The sequence below is a fragment of the Mchenga conophoros genome, linkage group LG3 (genome assembly GCF_057382185.1).
Source record: "Mchenga conophoros isolate Kocher_MC1m ecotype Shallow Benthic linkage group LG3, M_conophoros_male_GT1.1, whole genome shotgun sequence".
NCBI lineage: Eukaryota > Metazoa > Chordata > Actinopteri > Cichliformes > Cichlidae > Mchenga > Mchenga conophoros.
The window spans coordinates 48,676,257-48,697,944 of record NC_140528.1 but is presented as its reverse complement, the minus strand read 5'-3'; the positions used below and the strand labels follow the sequence as shown (position 1 = coordinate 48,697,944).

At 36.2% G+C, this 21,688-nt stretch overlaps 1 protein-coding gene across 1 annotated transcript; it reads left to right on the top strand.

The window, feature by feature from the left end:
* Nucleotides 1-12,270: 12,270 nt before the first annotated feature.
* LOC146579135 (butyrophilin subfamily 3 member A2-like) lies at nt 12,271-18,986 on the top strand. The gene is made up of 6 exons (XM_085261438.1): nt 12,271-12,353; nt 12,669-12,776; nt 12,975-13,316; nt 16,068-16,355; nt 16,456-16,560; nt 16,692-18,986. The coding sequence occupies exons 2-6, from the start codon at nt 12,680-12,682 to the stop codon at nt 17,282-17,284; spliced, it is 1,425 nt and encodes a 474-aa protein (XP_085117564.1). The 5' UTR covers nt 12,271-12,353; nt 12,669-12,679; the 3' UTR covers nt 17,285-18,986.
* Nucleotides 18,987-21,688: the final 2,702 nt, after the last annotated feature.

Below are 21,688 nucleotides of genomic sequence, written 5' to 3'. Positions count from 1 at the left end.
TTTTTCGATCATTGTATTGTCTACTTTTTGGAATTTGTACAGTAACTAAGTAAAACCTAATGAAAACGTTTATAGTATTTTTCCCCTTTTTATAACAAAACAAAATACTTCTTATTCATCCTTTTTTGCTTACAAATTTATAAAATAAGGAGATAAGAGATGACCAGGTGCAAAGTACATGGCTTTCAGCATTTATTTTCTACCCCTTCTGAGCACTTTGGAGTGTTGACAGTGAATGTTGTTGCTTGGTTTAACTAAAACGGTATGTAAACTGTATTAAAATTTACTAATATTTTTTTTGTTCTTTTATGTCGGCGTAGTATATTTAATATAGTTATTGTTAAATACATTTATTTATATATTTCTTATCTATCCTTTTTTTATTTGCTTTTACAAATTAAAAACAAAAAAATTAACAAGGTTTTGTAGCCAAAACACTAAGATTATTTTATTACAATTTGTTCTTTATTGTGAACATGCTAGGATTTTCAGCATGGATGATTTCTATGCAACTTTACAATTATGTTTTATGTTTTGTCATTTCATTTGCTTTGACTGATGCAATCACATGACCATCATGTGTTACTAGTTTCTGCATGTGCTTGCATTTCTTTTGGCTTACAACCTTGTGTTTATTCCTCTACTTGGAAATAAAAACTGAAGTACACATTTGTCCTGTTTAATGTAATTTTTACCGTAATCTTAGTTAAACAAAAATGAAGCATTTATACTTTTATACAAGCCTGTATGTACATTGTGTGCCAAAGAACAGTGTGTTCCAGGTACAAATCTGTCATATTATCTATCTAACAGTATCTTGGATTAAATATTAGCCAGTCTGGTTTTTTTGCTGAAACAATAAAACATTTTTTTAAAAATTAGCAGTCACTAAAACCTGTTGCTAACCACAGGATCTTTCTGAATTTATGTAATTGTTTAAAGCTTTCTTTCATTACCATGTTGTAAGGGTGAACTACATATTATCTCTCTGTAGTGTCCATGCACCCATGCCGAATTGTATATCTTAGAAGTTCCTTCCTTCACACACACACACATGCATACACAGAAACCACCACCCTTTTTATATAGTCATGATCAAAGTACAGATGAGTCTGAGGTTTCTGAGCACAGCTTACTGAGGGGAGAATTTTTGTTTTGGCGAGTGTTTTGGCGAGCCTTTTGTTGGTAAGTAAATACATTACTATGCTATATCGTCTTCGTAAGCTCTGATCAAGTTTCAAATACTGCTGCATTCTCAAATTAATGTGGATACATTCATGGTTTTCTTTTGACATATTACAAATTTTGAAAGGAAGGATTAATCCTGCCTTCTAAAGTGGTTTAGGGTAGTGGAATTGTATAGTACACTAGTAAACTTCTGGCCCTCCAGTACCAGTTGAGCATTATTTAAATATCTCAACCTTGTATGAACATCCCTTCATGGCCCATGTGTACTAACTCTTAATGATATAGTAGTCACATTATTGTATAACAGAGATACAACAGAGAAGCTCAATTACATGATGGAAAATAAGTCACAGAATATGAATTGTGTGTTTATTGTTTCTAAATTACTTTTATTGTGGAAAAAGAACTGAAGTGCTGCTAACTTACCATTTCTGAGGCTGGTGACTAGGATGAATTTATCCTCAGCAGCAGAGGTGACTCTTGGTCTTCCTTTCCTGGGGCAGTCCTCATGTGAGCCAGTTTCATCCTAGTGGTTAATGATTTTTGTGGACACATTAAAAGTTTTAGCTATTTTCTGGACGAACTGACTTCAGTTCTTAAGTAATGACGGACTTTCATTCCTCTTTATTTAGCTGATTTGTTCATGTCATAATATGAATTCTAACAGTTGTCAAATAGGGCTGTCAGCTGTGTATCTACCTGAATTCTGCACAACTGATGGTCCCATCCCCATTAAGAAGGCAAAAAATTCCACAAATGAACCCTAACAAGGTACACCTGTGAAGTAAAAACCATTTCAGGCGACTAAATCATGCAGGCCAAGGGTTTGCAGCGCTGTCAACAAGACAAAGGGAACCTACTTTAAGGAATCTAAAGTATAAAACATATTTGAAGTTGGTTATCAATTTTTCTTTGCTACATAAGTGAATATATCATGGCTCATATATTTGATGTCTTCAGTATGTATCTACAATCTAGAAAGTAGTAAAAATAAAGAACAAATGCCGAATAAGAAGGTGTGTCCACATTTTTGACTGGTAATGCATATGTAATATATATATACACATATATAATCCTATAAAACCTCAAACAGCCAAATCATTGTTTATTTCTGTTAATTTCTCTGCTAGATGTCTTAACTTTTTTTTTTTTTTTATTCAATTCATAGTAGTGAGATTGTTATTATTATTATTAATAATAATAATAATAACAACAATAATAAACAATAATAATAATAATGAAAATAATAATAATAATAACAGAATGACAATTATTAAATATGAATAATTCTGTTCTCTATACATGATTTAGTTAATGAAAGTTACCTTATAAGATGATGTTATTTGTCTTGTGCTTTTACGTTACCTTGCTTCAGTATTTGATTCTCTCTTTTTGCCAGTAAAAAAGTGCAAATCCGGTAACACTTTAAACCCCTGCATTACTATGGCTCTCCTGTTTGGCGCTGCTGGACTGATTTTGGGTGGTGGCAATGCCATGTGGCTATATAGACGTAAGTCTCAGCTCACTTATCGTTAAAACTACTTATTTCAATTTAAAACAAGTATATTGATGACCATAAATTTTAAGTAAATGTAGTGGGCTTATTAAATACTCCAAAATCTTTTTAAGTGGTTTCATTGTGGAATAAAATGCTATCAGAGAAGCTCTACAGTACTGCAATATTATTTACTAGGGAATATTGCATAAATGCATAACTCACTGACATGTCTGGTTTTCACAGGTTTTAGATCTGACACTGAGAAGGGTGATGCTGCTGGTGCTGCTGATGCAATGAAGAAACTGAAAAAGGAACTGGAGAACCAGGAAAAACAATTAGAGGATGAACTTGATGACGTGAAGGAGCAACTCCGGAAAAACAAAGAGCAGCTTCACTTAGTGGAGATGAAACTAACACAAAAAGACACATCTGAAAAACCAGAGGCATTATTAACACAAAAACAAAACCTTCTACATGCTCAATGGGCACTGGATGAGAAAAAGAACGATTGTGAGAGAAAAATCCTGAAAATAGAGCAGTTGCTGGAGGAAATAAAGGAGAGTAGTTACATCTAAAAGGAAACAGATCTCAAGAAGCTCTTTGCTCTGATGAATATCAATGGATATTATAATTGGTACCACTACACAATCATCCCTATAGAGAGGTCAGATATTAACTACACTGACCAACCTTTAGGTTTAACTAAGCTGACAAAATCATTTTATCAACATATAACCCAATTTGAGAGTAAAAGAGAATAAACTATAGAAAGACATGGACATAATGGGAAAAAAGATGAGTGCCATTTAATGTGTGTCAGGCGTGTCGTGTGTGGAGGCGAGGAAGAGATGACCCAAACGCAGGACTCACGGTGCAGGATAATGGTGTTTTATTGTAGGCAGGCTGGATTAACAGAACATGAACTGAAATGACTGGCTGGGTGACTGAACTAACTGGCTGACTGGACTGGACCGGCTGATTGACTGACTGACTGAACTGAACATACATGCGGAGAGACGACATCAACATCAATGACACGACAAGGGCTGAAGGGAACAGAGGGCATAAATACGTGACTAACCATGACAACGATTGGAGACAGGTGAGAGCACAGCTGAACTTAGTCAAACTAATAATGCATGGAAGGAACTGGAACATGATACACTAGCAGACAGGCTGACACAGAAAACATCGATGTGAAAATAAACTGAACATGACAAAACAGAAAACACTGGGTCAACGACCCAGGAAACCTGACAATGTGTATGCAAATATTCAAGATTATTAAAGAAAATAAAGCAAACCACAAATGATGCTAATGTAAGTTCACATAGTTGTTCATGTTCTTCACCATAAGTGTCTTTTTCCATATATGCAAACTTAAATGGAAAAAAATGAAACAATTACATTTAAACTTATTTAAGAGCTATCTTTTACACGTCCAAAAACCCCTTTTTGTTTTTTTCCCTGGCACATTAGGGAAATTGCTTAAAAGATACAGAACAGATAAATTTAAGAATTATGAAGCAATGAATCAATGCTTACTGTTAGTGGATGCAGAAGCTTATTTTCACTTGAATTTATGTGAAATGAAGCAATGTCAAAACACAACTGTTTTTTTTTTTATTTAACCAGAAGCAGCTTAATGAAACGAGAGAAATAAATGCAGTGTGATTAAACCGTATATCTGCTCAAGTGCATATTCATGCAAATCTAAACTTGATAGAGATTTTTTTTTTTTTGTATTTTCTTTTTTTGTATTTTTGGGTCCATTTCATCCATGTGGAAATTGAATTAAAATCTAATAAAAAAATGTTTCTAGTAGTTTTTTTTCTAATTTCCCTTTAAGTCTATCTATTTTTTTTTCATTTCACAGCGTTATTATTGGTATTATGTAAGAATAGTACATATATAGCACATGTCATTGCAGATGTAATAGTTTAATGTAAGGTAAACTGCGTAGTTGAAATTCTAAAGTCTCTCTGAAGAGACTTCATGATGTCAGAGCTGTGCAAATATGTAAAACACACATGTCAAACTCCAGGCCTCGAGGGCCGGTGTCCTGCAGGTTTTAGATGTGTCCTTGATCCAACACAGCTGATTTAAATGGCCAAATGACCTCCTCAACAGGCCTCTGGAGAACTTCGGTTGTGTCTCAAACCAGCGACCACACGCTTCGTAGTGCGCATTTGGAGACTGATTACATCACAGCGACGTGACGAAGGGTGTTCCTGTCCCAATTCGAAGTGTACTCCAAATGCAGTTGACAAATGCGCCTGTCACTACCCGATCCGTACGGGAAACCTGATCAGTACCACGCATGCGCAAATCTTACGTCACTTCCTCTCTTTGCCTTAATTGCGACAGTTAATGTATTTGAATGACACAGTTAGCGCCCAGTTAGCTCCTAGCATTTCTCAACAGCTCTGCCTCCTTTTCGACTGCCCGGGACATTTAAACAATGGATAATCCGTATACAAACAAATTAATAATTTTCTCCTCAACAGAGAGCGTCCCCGATTGAACAACATCGCCGTAAAATAAGAAGAATTACACCTAATTGCGCCTAATTACAGACTTAATAATGGTCACGTCAAGATTCATCAGACAGATTAAGTGTTTACTGACAATTGACAGTAATAGTGGACATCATCGTCACTATTCCAACAATTCTCTCTTCACTGACATGCATAAACACACTCGACTATCACTAAATCAATGTATTTGTAATGACGCTAGTTCAGCTTACAATAGGATTCATTGGCTCGGTCAGCAGGTGGCGGTATCCTCCTACACTGGGGAGTAAAATGCCATTGAATGATACAGAAGAAGAAGAAAACATTTGCATATACACGGTACGGATCGGGGAGTCCTGATCCGTAACTATCTTTTTATTTTTCGTTTTTGTCTACATTATATTGAAATGTTTCATTATTGCAAACATTTTAAGAGATGACCCATAACTATCATAAAACGCTTCGGCCGGAAGTAGACACCTTTTGCACATGCGTGGTACCGATCGGGTTTCCAGTACGGATCAGGTAGTGACAGCGCCTTTCATTTCCCCAAATTTCAAGTGTGGTCCAGTGTAGACTTCATGGCCCCATATATCCCACAATTCATAGCGCTGCGGTGGATGGGGATATTTTGTTTGAAAAAACAACAGCAGATGGCTGAAGTGGGGCGCCCGAAGAGTAAACTTTCAAAAGTAAGAACTGAATATTATGTCACTTATTTATGTGCGAACGTTTAATAATGCAGAACATTTAAACATTATTGTTGGCCACATGTCGGCAATGTTTTGTGACATTAGCAACATTGTACTTGCAGAGTTAATTTGGTTTTAAAACCTTTACTTTAAAATATACACCGTTCAATAGTTGACTTTAATCTTACAGAGATTGTGATGATTTTGTGGATAATTAAAGTCAGTCATATATCCACAAACACAACAAGCTGAAAGTCAGTGATGCTGCTCGGTTTGTAGTCCTGAATATCACGGCACAAGCAGGATTCACTGCACTGTTAATGTTAGCTATGTTATATTGCTGCCTCTGTTCGGTGGTGTCGAGCCAAAACGGACTTTAACGTGTGTTTGAACGAGCTGACGGTTCACTCGTTAAGCTGAAAGAAAGATGCTTTAATCACAGGAGTCACACATGTGTCCACTGTACCATCTGGGAACTCTTCTTGTTTAGCACTCGTAATAACACAAACACTAAATCCTCCTTCTCTTGTGCTGTTTTGTAGCAGTGTATACACCTGAGACTGTCACCTGTCTGTCTGTCCTGCACTCTCTCTCTTTTTCTGGACCGAAAAATAAATGTTTGTTTCAGTTCTATGAAGCTTTGAGTATTTTGGATTAGTAGTCCTGCTGTGTTTGTTGTATCATATTGCTGCAATTGTTTATATGCTTTATCGGGGCTCTAGAGTGCGACCAATGTGGTCAGAAATGTGACCATTTCTCAATGGTGCGACTAAAAAAATAAAACGTTTCCACAACTCTGAAAGTCTCTGAAAGTCTCCGTGTGTTCAACAACAGACACACATTATGCACATGTCGTGTTCTAAACCAATCAGAGACAGTCAGAGGTGGGGACCTCTGTGATTGGCTTTGGTCCAGATATTCCTGCAGGCCTACGAGTGTGTACATTTGAAAGTGCACTGAAAAAAATAATCTGTGGGATAAACATAAAAAAATATGTACATTGGTTGCACGAAATTAAGTTATGTTTGGTTAACCTTAGTTTTTTATGTTATACCTGCACACATTTTTCTGGTAACATGAACATGACTTTTTTATGTTGTTGTTATGTTTTTCATTCCAGTCAAATATTTATAGAAACCACTTGTTTATCAGACATGAACTTTTTGTGTTAATTGTATTGGACTACTATGTGTTTTATTGACAAGATTATTTTATGGTAAGCTTATTTTATTTCATAACAAATTTCTAATATATAATATATAATTAATATATAATTGAGTGTTCAATAAATAAAACTAAATTAAGGCTGATCTTACTGTATGTACTGTACACTTTCTCTTCAATCAAAGAAGAGAAACATTCCTTTAATATTCCTTATTAAAGGAATATTTAATAGATCAGTCTACTTATCAGCAGTTATCACAGCATTTCCTTTTTACACATATATGTAAGCATTGAGCCAAATTTAGTAATGCCAACATATTAAATGATCAATATTTGTCTTTTATATATAATACATCTATATATACACTGTCAAAGATACTTGTCTTTGAGTGAAGATTTAAGGTGATAGGAAATATAAATAACTGCAAGTTGAATCTTTGACACAGAGTTCAAGCTCACAGCTGTAATATATATATATATATATATATATATATATATATATATATATATATATATATATATATATATATTGGATATATATATCATAATAATCTGACAATACTATAATATTGGCCATATTATATTTACATTACCAAAGTGAGATGACTTTAGTCTCATGGACAACATTAGCTAATTGTTATTTACTAACTAATGTTTAAATGACTGTTTATTTTTCAGAAATGAAGCCCATCAATCATGTTTTACAGTCCTGTGGTCTCAGCCTTAGATACTCAACAAATCAAAATGATCTCGTGAAAAAAATAAACGAACAAAAAAAACATTTTTTCTCCTTCATTTCTGTCAAACAATGCTGTATGAAACGTTTCTTGTGGTTAGTATCATGGTTGCTAGGCAACCTGAGCAGCGCAACGAAGGCCAGACCGTCCCATTTCACAAGCCTTGCACTTCTCGTACTTCGTAGTACCCGCCGTACGTAGTCCGCGAACTGCGCGTACTACAAAGCGTGCGGTCGCTGGATTGGGACACAGCCTTCATGACACGTTGAGGAGGTCATTTGGCCATTTAAATCAGCTGTGTTGGATCAAGCACACATCTAAAACCTGCAGGACACTGGCCCTCAAGGACTGGAGGTCCCCAACCCTCATCTAGCAGATAGGATGGAAAGGTGTGACATATAATCTGACACACCTTTTCTGATAAGAGATGACCAGGAGCAAAGTACAATGCTTTTTCTTTTTATTCCTTTCACTTCTCAGCACTTCCAACTGTTGACAGTGCAAGTCATGTTGCTTGTTTTAACAAAACAGGTATGCAAACTGTACTAAAAAAAAGTTGTCAGTTTTTGTTTTGATTTGGTGGCATTTTATATTTTATATATTTTTATATATGCAAAATATTTCTTATTTAACATTTTTTGCTTGTACAAATGAAAAATACATAAATAAATCAACAAGGTTTTGTAGCCAAAACACTAAAGACCAAGTCTATTTTAAAACAATATGTTCTTTATCGAATACAATAAAGAAAAAATTTAACCCATGCTGAAATTTTTAGAACGGATGATTTGTATACAACTTTACAATTATAAAGTTATATACAAAATGTTTTACGTTTTATGATTTTAGTGGTGTAATCTATTGTGTGTTACAGGTTTCTGCATGTGCTTACATTTCTTTTTGCTTTTTCCTCGCAGAAATGTAAGTTACAACCTTATCTTTATTCCTCTACTTTGAAATGAAAACTGAAGTGCACATTTAGAGTCTTTGAACTTGCTTGAGCAATAATAACTTTTTTTTTTTTAGGGCTTTTCATATTGTTTACCTCTGAGATGGCTGTTTAGTGTTTACTTACAGTGGCTTGCAAAAGTTGGCCCCTTGAGAAGTGGAAATTGAGGAGTGGAACGAAAATCATACATGATTCCAAACATTTTTTTTACAAATAAATAACTGAAAAGTGGGGTGTGCGTAATTATTCAGCCCCCTGAGTCAACACTTTGTAGAACCACCTTTTGCTGCAATTACAGCTGCCAGTCTTTTAGGGTATGTCTCTACCAGCTTTGCACATCTAGAGACTGAAATCCTTGCCCATTGTTCTTTGCAAAATAGCTCCAGCTCAGTCAGATTAGATGGACAGCGTTTGTGAACAGCAGTTTTGAGATCTTGCCACAGATTCTCGATTGGATTTAGATCTGGACTTTGAATGGGCCAGTCTAACACATGGATATGTTTTGTTTTAAACCATTCCATTGTTGCGCTGGCTTTATGTTTAGGGTCATTGTCCTGCTGGAAGGTGAACCTCCGCCCCAGTCTCAAGTCTTTTGACTCCAAGAGGTTTTCTTCCAAGATTGCCCTGTATTTGGCTCCATCCATCTTCCCATCAACTCTGACCAGCTTCCCTGTCCCTGCTGAAGAGAAGCACCCCCAGAGCATGATGCTGCCACCATCATATTTGACAGTGGGGATGGTGTGTTCAGAGTGATGTGCAGTGTTAGTTTTCCACCACACATAGCGTTTTGCATTTTGGCCAAAAAGTTCCATTTTGGTCTCGTCTGACCAGAGCACCTTCTTTCACATGTTTGTTGTGTCCCCCACATGGCTTGTGGTAAACTGCAAACGGGACTTCTTATGGTTTTCTGTTAACAATGGCTTTCTTCTTGCCACTCTTCCATAAAGGCCAACTTTGTGCAATGCACGACTAATAGTTGTCCTATGGGCAGATTCCCCCACCTGAGCTGTAGATCTCTGCAGCTCATCCAGAGTCACCATGGGCCTCTTGGCTGCATTTCTGATCAGTGCTTTCCTTGTTCGGCCTGTGAGTTTAGGTGGACGGCCTTGTCTTGGTAGGTTTACAGTTGTGCCATACTCCTTCCATTTCTGAATGATCGCTTGAACAGTGCTCCGTGGGATGTTCAAGGCTTGGGAAATCTTTTTGTAGCTTAAGCCTGCTTTAAATTTCTCAATAACTTTATCCCTGACCTGTCTGGTGTGTTCTTTGGACTTCATGGTGTTGTTGCTCCCAATATTCTCTTAGACAACCTCTGAGGCCGTCACAGAGCAGCTGTATTTGTACTGATATTAGATTACACACAGGTGCACTCTATTTAGTCATTAGCACTCATCAGGCAATGTCTATGGGCAACTGACTGCACTCAGACCAGAGGGGGCTGAATAATTACGCACACCCCACTTTGCAGTTATTTATTTGAAAAAAATGTTTGGAATCATGTATGATTTTCATTCCACTTCTCACGTGTACACCACTTTGTGTTGGTCTTTACCTGGAATTCCAATAAAATTGATTCATGTTTGTGGCTGTAATGTGACAAAATGTCGGAAAGTTCAAGGGGGCCGAATAATTTTGGAAGCCACTGTATATAGAATATAGAGGTAATGTCATGACCAGTCAGAGCAGCGTGTCACATAGGTGGAGTAAAAAAAAAAAGAAATGGGGAACAGAAAATTAATCTTTGTTAAATTCATCCAAAATCTGAAAAGCTCAGGTTTCCAAGTAGTTATCAAATAGCAATACCCTGAGGATCTGCAGTTCATGTGATAGGACAATAGGGATTTAGTGAATAGTTAAATAAAAATAGAAAATCTTAAATTGCTTAATGAGTAGTACTTTGAACCTTTGACATTTTTGACAACATTTAAGTGTCTTAAAGTTATTGAAACGGAGTTGAATTGAAACTTAATTTTAACTCTGAAACTTTTTCTACATATACAAAATAGAAGTGTTCTGTTTGTGTGTGTACCTATTTCTGATAAGTGATAGGAGGTCCAGCTCTTTTCAAAACTCTTTTGGCTTGGCTAACTTAAAGGAGCTGGTTCTTATGACTCCCCAAGGACTATTTATTCATTCTGAGCTGTTAAACCTAATTTAGCAAATATGAGTGGATAGTGTGTGTGTGTGTGTGTGTGTGTGTGTGTGTGCTTAGTCTTTTATAAAAGACTTATTTTTTGCATTTGCTACTACAAGAGCATGGTACACGTGATGTAAGGTACATAGTACTGTACATGTGATTTAAGGTATTGACCAAAAGTTAGAAATCTTTTGTAAAAATTTAAATTTTAAAAAACAATTTTAAATTTAAAAAATTTAAAGTTGAAGAAAATTTAAAGTCATTTTAGCAGGCTCCAAATTTTTACTAATTCTGCACTCAGCTTTGCAGTCTCCAGTAACATTGGAAAGCAGATCTTGCTCCTTTTCTATTGTTACTTGTTTTTTCAATTTTGCGTCTCCGTCTCAAACCACTACACTCACTGATTTAGAAAGTCTCTCCTCTTACAATCTTTGATATAATTGTATGACCCAAGTCTGTCTTTGCAAAATAGAGTCCTGCAGTTGCGGTTGGCCTGCATGGATTCTCAGCAAAGTTGAGGAGAAGCAACTGAAGAGTTGACTCTTGTTGTTTGCTACAAAGAATTGTCTCTTAAGAGCCGGCTTGTTTACAAATGACACATCACTATTTCTGATGCTGCTTACTGAATTTTGCCTTTTAAGCAACACATGCTGTAAACATAACACATTTAATGAGTATGTATGAGTGGTAGTCATTTTAACTTAAGGTTTTAAACTGTCTGCTGTGCTACTGGGATGTAAGTGTAATAAAAAAGGTGTCTGTAAATGCCAGTATGTTTTTCCCATGTTCTAAAAGACTTTAACTGTCTACACGATTCTGTTCCACATATTTATTTGTAAATAAAAGTGTTCCATCAAATGATATTAATAAAAACACAATATGTCTGTTCAGTAGTCGACAGAGCTGAGGTGTTATATAAATGCAAGTTTGTTAACGATTAAAATCAATGAAAACTTGTACGATTATAATTGCAGTTGAACAACAAAAGCCTCAGTGCACAGCATATTCAAGCCTTTATGTCCATGGTTTGCAAATAAATCTGTGTGTTCAAAGTACAAATCGTTTTATATTATCTATCTAAAAGTATCTTGGATTAAATATTATCCAGTCAGTTTTTTCTGAAACAATAAAACAATAAAAAAATCAGTAGTAAGTAAAACCACACACACACCATGTCATCTTTTTTAATGTACGTAATTGTCTAAAGTTTTCTTTCTTTAGCAAATTGTAAGGATGAATTAGAGATGATATGTCTGTAGTATCCATGCATCCATGTTGAATTGCATATATTAAACACTACCTCTTTTTTTTACGCACACACACAAACACACACACACACACACCACCTTTTTTTATGTGGTTGGGATCAAAGTACAAACCAGCTTGAGGATTTTGAACATAGCTTACCAAGTGGAGAAGGGTTGTTTTGATAAGTGTACAGGTATTTACTGAGAACGATCACAGACCTACAGGTATTTAAGTTTTTGTTTTTTCATTGAGTTTATTAAAGATTGTTAAATTGTTGGTGCTATGTTTCATTATATTCTGACACTTTTTTTTACAAATGATTAATAACAAAGGAAAAAAAATTCAGGAGGTCAGGAGGACTACATGTAAAACTCTTATCCTTGATATAGCAATTATAAATGCAGAGATTATGCCGCAAAATGGTCAATTTTGTTTAAATAAATACTCATATAGTATTGTCTTCTGTTGTGAATAACAATAATTCAAAAACATTTGCTAAAATGTGATACATGTGATTCTTTGAATTTTTATCACCCCAGGACCATTCATCATGGAAGGACTATTTCTTAAGCCTCTGCTCAGAAGAATCAGTGCTTTGCTTTTCCAACACACTGCAATTGTACTTCTCCTGACACTCGTTTGCATAGGTAGCATTTACACATATATCAGCAAGTATTCAGTTTAACTGTTAAGGTGTGATTCTTGGAAACAGAAAGCAAGAAAACTGTCAAACTGTATAACTGCAGTCTCCACCCACTATTTTTATTCATCAAATAAAATAACCTATTAAACAGGACTGCAAGCACATTTTGAAGTTAATTTAAAATAAAGTTACTTTTTCCCAGGACATTCACAGGAGATCAGTCCTTATCAGCCATTAATAGCAGTGGATGGTGACGACGTTGTTTTGCCATGCCATCTGGAACCTCCTGTGGACGCTGTTCAGATGACAATCGAGTGGGGAAAACCTGATCTAAACCCCCGATTTGTGTTTGTGCGGCACAATGGACAGGAGCTTCAGACTGACCAAAACACAGCCTACAAGGGAAGAGTGTCACTGTCTAACGATAAGCTAAAGGACGGAGATGTTTCACTGAAGCTGTCCAAACTGAAAGTCTCTGATAGTGGAAGATACAGATGCTACATTCCACAACAGAGTAAAGAATATTTTGTTGAGCTTCTAGTTGGTAAGTAAATAAACTCTGCTATATCTTCTTAATGAGCTATGAGTAGGTTTTGAATTGCTGCTTTATCAAATTACTGCTGTCTTGGTTATATTCATGGTGTTCTTTTGTATTATTGCAATCACACACTGGGTTTATGTGGAGGACCACAAGAGCCCCGCACATCAAAATAAATAATTCTGTGCTTAAATAATAAATTGTAAAATGAATTCTGCATTTGCAAATTCATTTTCGAATTACACATTAAAAACCTGATTTTCAACATGTTTTTTAAAAGACAACTTCAAATGGTGATTCCACTCCTCAGTTTAAAATCCATTTCCCTTTCCTGTTCTCTTAAGTTTCACAAAGTAATGTGGTAACATCTGGACTGACGAGTTTACTGTCAGCACTTTAATCGCCAGTTTAAAGGCTGTAGATTGCAGCCATTGCTCTAACACTGTATAAATGTGACAGGGCTCAGTGCTGGTTCTAACAGTCTGAGCTGCTTCAAGCTTTATTTATGAAGAGCACAGCAGCTTACAAAACACCTAGCTAGCTCGTACAACTGCGACATAACATTTCCATAAGCTAAGATGACCTTAAAATAACGGGGTTACATGTGGTGATGCTAGCGTTAGCCATATTAGCATGTTACCTTCAACAGGTGGTCAGATTGAGTAAAGAGGCGCACGTGAGAGGTTCAATCTCCATTTCACTGCAGGGTCCCTTCATTCTTCACATATCCGTGTCTAGCTGAGTGTAAATTCTGAGGCTGAACGGCCTTTGTTCAAGCACACGCGCTTCTTAGCAACCATATGGAAAAGATATATATAAATCTTATAAAGTTTGTATCTGTCTTGTGTGAAACTTGTATGAAAAGCATACAAGAGTGAAAACAGATATACGATCCCTTGAAAAATCATATAAATGAAACTTGTATGTTTTGGATACTTACTAAAACAATATATGAAAGTAATGAGAAACTGGCCACTTTCATGAGTAAATCATATAAGCCTTATATGATTTACTATATGAAGTAGGCCACGTCTTATTTAAGTCTTTTATAAGTTTTTACTATTTCTTTTCAATATGGGCAGGGCCAAGCTATGAGCACAAACGGCAGCATAGAAAAATCCAGGCAGCCAGCCTGTTTCTGTCCAATGAATCAGAGAGCTCCTTACATCCCATGGTGTGGCTAATTTGCATTGCAGCCGGATTTTTTAAATGAAGTTGCTAATCCAAATGTTTATCCCTGAGGTAATCCGTTACAGAACAGGGAACGGGATTTTGAAATGAGGAGTGGAATCGGCATTTTAAAAAACATTTTGAAAAACAGTTTTTAATGTGGAATTCGAAAATGAATTTATTCTACAATTCATTCTTTAAGCACCAAAGTCTTTATTTCAATGCGTGTGGCTCTTGTGGTCCTCCATACGTTTGTGGACATTGCCTGACAGATGTCTCACTTACAGCTTGTCACAACTCAACTAGTGTGCTGTAATGATGACACATTTAAGCACATTAATGTATTTTAGTGCCCAAGTATGTAACGTGGGCACTGAGATACATTTATTGCTTAAACCAGCAAATAAAAGCTAAAGTGAAGTAAGTCACTGAGGTCAGTGAAAACTGATCAGTGTGTGAGTAGCTTTGGATGACAAAAAGGGACACCTTGAAGAGGAGTTAGAAGTATGTTTAGGAAAATGAAACAATACAGCACAGATGTTTGATATTTTGACAGAAGTAGAAAGTACAATATGTCAAAAAATAAAACCAATCACAGAAACAGTGGCTGGCGAGAATGATAAGAGAAAAGCAATACTTAGGACTAAAAGAAATCTTGACTGAAATCAAAGGGGAACCGTATAAGATGAGACAAAAAACCCCAAAACTTTAAAGGATTTCAGACAAACTCATACAGATAATTACTGGTGAGATTACTAGAATGACAGAAAGTAAAAAAATCAGCTGGAGAGCTACCTAGTGCAAAGGAAAGAAAAATGAAATGTAGGAGAGAGAGGCATAAAATCAAAATTACTAAAATTGGCACCCAAAGTTAAGGAAGTTTATGTGTATAGCATATTAAACATTGGAGACAAAAGTGATGCACAGCAAGTTAACATGCAGTAAAATAAAAAACTAAAAGCAGTCAGAATAAAAAACAAAGTAATTAAAAAATATTAAAAGGAATAATACAGTACTTTAACTGACTCTAAGAATTAAAAACACTATGAATGGGGTCACATTAAGAACAATTAAGAACATTATTTGATAGAGGTTATTGTGCTGAGTCAATGTTTTTAACGGTTCTTTCTCGCTCAAACCAAATGTACAAATTACTACACTAGGGACAATACTTCAGCCTAGTATCACAGCAAAATAGAGTGTGTAATATACTTGCCAATCCACCATGTCCGTTTCACAGTTTGCCTCTCCAAAGCTTGAAATGTACTTTCATTCAGTTGCAATAAGCTGCAGTATCAGCAGATGGAGATATTTGATTTCAGGCCAACATGAAAATAATCACGAGACATTTAAACAGACAAAAAAAAAAACACTGACAATACATGATGAGGATGTTCATTCTCTTGAGGTAAACCTATTTTAGTTTAACTATGTGGTTACACAAAAGTTTAAATATGTACTTTGAACTGCTACCAACATGTGCCAGAGATTATTTCTGTAAATGATGATTTATGGAAAACAAAAGCATCATTGATTTAGTTTAAGTATCAGATGAGTCATTGATGAAATATCTCTTTTTGTCATCAGGTGCTTCCTCCCAACCTGGTGCCAAGTTAGCAGGACTTGATAAAGCAAGCAGTGGAGTGATGCTGGACTGTAACTCTGCGGGCTGGTATCCAGAGCCTGAAGTAATATGGTTGGACGGTGAGGGAAACCTCCTCTCTGCTGGACCTACGGAAGCACTCAGAGGTCCTAATGACCTCTATACTGTCAGCAGCAGAGTGACTGTAGAAAAGAGAAAAAACAACAACATCACCTGCAGAGTCCAACAGAAAAACATCAACCAGAGCAGAGAGACACACATATATGTTCCAGGTTAGAATATAAAAAAAAAAAAAAAACCTAAATATAATCCCTTTAAAGGAAATGAAGGTTTGTTGTGCTTTTAAAATATAATTGTTTTCTTTTGTTTCAGATGATTTCTTCATGGTTCCTGTAAGCTGTGTTGTTCCTGTCACCTTTAATGTCATTTTCTGCCTCATATTTGTTCTTGCAGTCGCTATTTTTATGTGGAAAAACAGTGAGTCAGTAATATATTTGATTTATTTATACATTTATTTCATGTCAAAGTCTGTGAAATTGTGGCATTTTGAACTAAATACATGTAAAAAATGTATATGTTTAATTTAAAATTTTAATTTTTTTCCACAGAGATGAAAACTCAAGTTACTCCTACCACAGAATGTCAGTCTTTCCTGGAAGATTTGGGCAACAAAAATGGAAAACTTGATGAAGAGTTAAAAGTGTGTGAGGAAAAACAAAAGAATGCAGTACAGAAGATGAATGATATTCTAAAGGAGATTTTGACTCAAATAGCAGAGCAGAAAGAACAATTTAACAGCCAAACAAAGGAGGCAGAAAGACTGGCTATGGAGAATGAGGAGAAGATTAAATCAGTTGAAAATGATGCTGCAGTAAAGGGAGATAAAGCAAAGGGATACTTCAAACTAAAAGAAATCATGATCGATGTAAAAGGGGAAATAGATAAGGTAAAACAAAATAATCAACAGTTTGGATTTAATACAGACAAGCTAATAAAGACTATAAATGATGAGATTTCTAGAATGACACAACAGAAAGATGAACTGGAGAAACACTTGGTGCTAATGAAAAGACAAATGAATGAGATAGAGAGTAAGAGAAATGAGATCCAATCGAAGTTTGAGAATCTGCCGAAAAATAATAGAGATTTCAAAATTATTAGGCGGGGCAAAAAAAATTGTTTAAATGACACAGTAGTGTAACTCATACTGTAAATTAAAAATAATATGAAATTTAAAAGCACAGTGAGAATATATAGATATTTTCATTTGGGATTTGAATACTGTTAGTGAGGTAGATGACCTGGTTTGGCAATAGAGGCTGTTCTGAAGTTTTGAAGCTTCATCTGAGAAAGCCCAGTTGGCAGAAAGAGCCAGTTAGCATTTTGTAATAACTAAACTGTAATTACTGCTCTTGATCAGCAGACTTAAAAGTGAGATGGGAAATACAATTTTAAATGTTCTTATAGCTAACCAAAGAAAGTCCATGTAAGCATTAAAGAAATTAAAGCAGATTATATTTTAGTATTTTGGTCAATCTAGAATATGACTAATTCCATAAATACAGTTTGTATTTATTAAAAGCAATGATTTAATTCAATTTAATATTAATTTAATATTTAAATTATAATGCTACGGCCCTGAGATATGAATATATAAGTATTTGTAAGTATTATTACTGATCAGTGGGATTAATTCCAAAAGTGGTGAAGTAGTTGAGAAAATGTGGTGAAAGTCAATTTTTAACATCAGCTAAACCAGTGGTTATGAATTTGACGGAAAAGATGCTGTGGTAAGTACTGCTGTATCTTGTCAGCAAACAAGTGCTGAGCAATGTTTTGTTTTATTTATTTATTTTTAAATCTTCTACTTACTGTTAGGAGTTAATTTGAGATATCAGGGTATATTCTTGGTCTTCCAGATTGTGGCAGTCTTAAATATTAGGTTGAAGTCAACTGGAGTTCTTTTTTTAGGTTCATGAAAGCATTTTAATTCTCCTCTGAGAACTGACTACCCAACAGCTAAAAGTTGTTGGGGAGTCACCTTTTAGAACTGAAGCCAAGTACAAAACAGTTGGCTTCAGTTCAAATATTTCAAGTTGAACTGAGATGAAGTCAATGACACTTTCTGTGGAGCTGTCACCTTGGAAGTCATCCTAAGAGTCACTAACCCACCATGTCAACATGTGAGATCTCAGGATGACATTAACCAAGGTGTAAATCAGTGATGGAAGTGTGATCTGTGCACTGGAACTTGATAACAAAGCTTCTTACTACAACTAACACAGAAGAATAGATAGAAGTGGGATAATTTAATTGTAAGGTATGCTAATATGAAACGGCAGTTAAAATGTTGGTTTTGTGAATGTGTGTACAAATCGTTTGCATGTTGATGATTTTTATTCTTTTAATGCTTTTTCTTAGTTTTTCCATGTTGTTTTTATAAATGTTATGTTGTACATTTCAGTGTGACATTGGTTACTTATTGTTGTGTATGTGAGCAATTTACAAATTCAAATTAATGGTTCTTTGATATGTATAAACAACATATGTACTCATTTTTTAAATTTGTTATATATTGATTATTCAAATGTGTCCTGATGACTTTAGCTTGAAAAAATAAACTTATTGAGGAAAGGGTTGAATTTTAAGTGGTTATCAAAAGAAGAAGTTATGCAACTTCTTGTTATTTCAACCTCAGATTCCTTGAATGTACACTCAGAAAAATTATGGTTCTTAAATGGTTCTTCAGATGTCTTCATGGTTCTTTAAAGAACCATCATACGTCAAATAACCTTTTTATTTTGTGGATGGTTCTTCAGCTATTACAAATGGTTCTTTAAAGAACAAAAGGTTCTTCATCCTTAGCAATCTAAGTTTGATGGTGTAAATGGCATAAATATTTATTCACTATAATGAGGCTGTGAATTATACTGTGTTTTCTTTGTGTGCATGTGTGTGCGAAGGGGAAGGGCGGGATACAGTGGGGCAAAAAAGTATTTAGTCAGCCATCGATTGTGCAAGTTCCCCCACTTAAAACGATGACAGAGGTCAGTAATTTGCACCAGAGGTACACTTCAACTGTGAGAGACAGAATGTGAAAAAAAAAATCCATGAATCCACATGGTAGGATTTGTAAAGAATTTATTCGTAAATCAGGGTGGAAAATAAGTATTTGGTCAATAACAAAAATACAACTCAATACTTTGTAACATAACCTTTGTTGGCAATAACAGAGGTCAAACGTTTACTATAGGTCTTTACCAGGTTTGCACACACAGTAGCTGGTATTTTGGCCCATTCCTCCATGCAGATCTTCTCGAGAGCAGTGATGTTTTGGGGCTGTCGCCGAGCAACACGGACTTTCAACTCCCGCCACAGATTTTCTATGGGGTTGAGGTCTGGAGACTAGCTAGGCCACTCCAGGACTTTCAAATGCTTCTTACGGAGCCACTCCTTTGTTGCCCGGGCGGTGTGTTTTGGATCATTGTCATGTTGGAAGACCCAGCCTCGTTTCATCTTCAAAGTTCTCACTGATGGAAGGAGGTTTTGGCTCAAAATCTCATGATACATGGCCCCATTCATTCTGTCCTTAACACGGATCAGTCGTCCTGTCCTCTTGGCAGAAAAACAGCCCCATAGCATGATGTTTCCACCCCCATGCTTCACAGTAGGTATGGTGTTCTTGGGATGCAACTCAGTATTCTTCGTCCTCCAAACACGACGAGTTGAGTTTATACCAAAAAGTTCTACTTTGGTTTCATCTGACCACATGACATTCTCCCAATCCTCTGCTGTATCATCCATGTGCTCTCTGGCAAACTTCAGACGGGCCTGGACATGCACTGGCTTCAGCAGCGGAACACGTCTGGCACTGCGGGATTTGATTCCCTGCCGTTGTAGTGTGTTACTGATGGTGACCTTTGTTACTTTGGTCCCAGCTCTCTGCAGGTCATTCACCAGGTCCCCCCGTGTGGTTCTGGGATCTTTGCTCACCGTTCTCATGATCATTTTGACCCCACGGGATGAGATCTTGCGTGGAGCCCCAGATCGAGGGAGATTATCAGTGGTCTTGTATGTCTTCCATTTTCTGATGATTGCTCCCACAGTTGATTTTTTCACACCAAGCTGCTTGCCTATTGTAGATTCACTCTTCCCAGTCTGGTGCAGGTCTACAATACTTTTCCTGGTGTCCTTCGAAAGCTCTTTGGTCTTGGCCATGGCGGAGTTTGGAGTCTGACTGTTTGAGGCTGTGGACAGGTGTCTTTTATACAGATGATGAGTTCAAACAGGTGCCATTCATACAGGTAACGAGTGGGGGACAGAAAAGCTTCTTACAGAAGACGTTACAGGTCTGTGAGAGCCAGAGATTTTCCTTGTTTGAGGTGACCAAATACTTATTTTCCACCCTAATTTACGAATAAATTCTTTACAAATCCTACCATGTGGATTCATGGATTTTTTTTTCACATTCTGTCTCTCACAGTTGAAGTGTACCTCTGGTGCAAATTACTGACCTCTGTCATCATTTTAAGTGGGGGAACTTGCACAATCGGTGGCTGACTAAGTACTTTTTTGCCCCACTGTACCTGACAATTACCCTTTAAGAGAAGATGGTAGGAAACTGAATATTCAAATAAAAGTTAGAAATATTTGCTTAAAAATATACTGGTGGCAGGGGTGGGGGCCAAAGCCTAAAGACCCCCCCCCCACACACACACACACACACACACACCCACACACCCCTAACCCCACAAACACATTATGAATATGGTGAGTTAACAAACAGTAGACACAATACGTGCATTCAAACACTGTACTTTAGTTTTAAATTTTAATAAAGCATTACTATTTTCTACTCCAAGGCATTTTGAGATTATTGTATATTTTTGAAAATATAGCATAATGATAATACTAGTTATTGTAAACTTTACAAACCACCCATCAGTATGTAAAGTCAAATTATAAAATACAAGTAAATAACAATTGCAGAACAGAATGTCAGTGTAATGAACACACACTTCGTTTTGACAAAGCGCACTGCTTAGGTAAATGATCTGAGTAGTTGTTCATCACTGAGTAATTTGTTAACATGTGTTTCGAGCCAAATAAATGACAGGGAGAGAGACAGTGACGTCAGAACACGGACGGAGGGGGTCAGTCGTTGGGATGCACATGCGCAGACAGAGTGCGCGAGCGGCGGGCCTTGACCTTTTGGGAAAAAAAACTCACGGACGGTGACAGCAAAACGGATAATAGTCTTCAGTACCTGCTGGACTTTGAAGCTGTGGCTTCTGGGACTATTAGAAAAGGTAAAACATTTTCATTAAAAACCTTATTACTGTTTTGTTTTTGTTACTCGTCATTGTAGCTTGCTGTTAATGTTGTGCTAACAGTAGCGATTAGCTAGATACGTTAGCCGTTGACGTCAGCGCAATTTGGTATCCAACTGTTTTCCCAACAAAACCACTGTTATAATTAAGTGAAGCTGCTCCCAGCTAATTTGAACCTTTGGCTTCTAAAATATGTGGGTCAATTGCGTGCTGCGTACATAACCTAATGTCAGCTAGACCGAAATTAAAATTTAATATATTGTTAAAGTCACTAA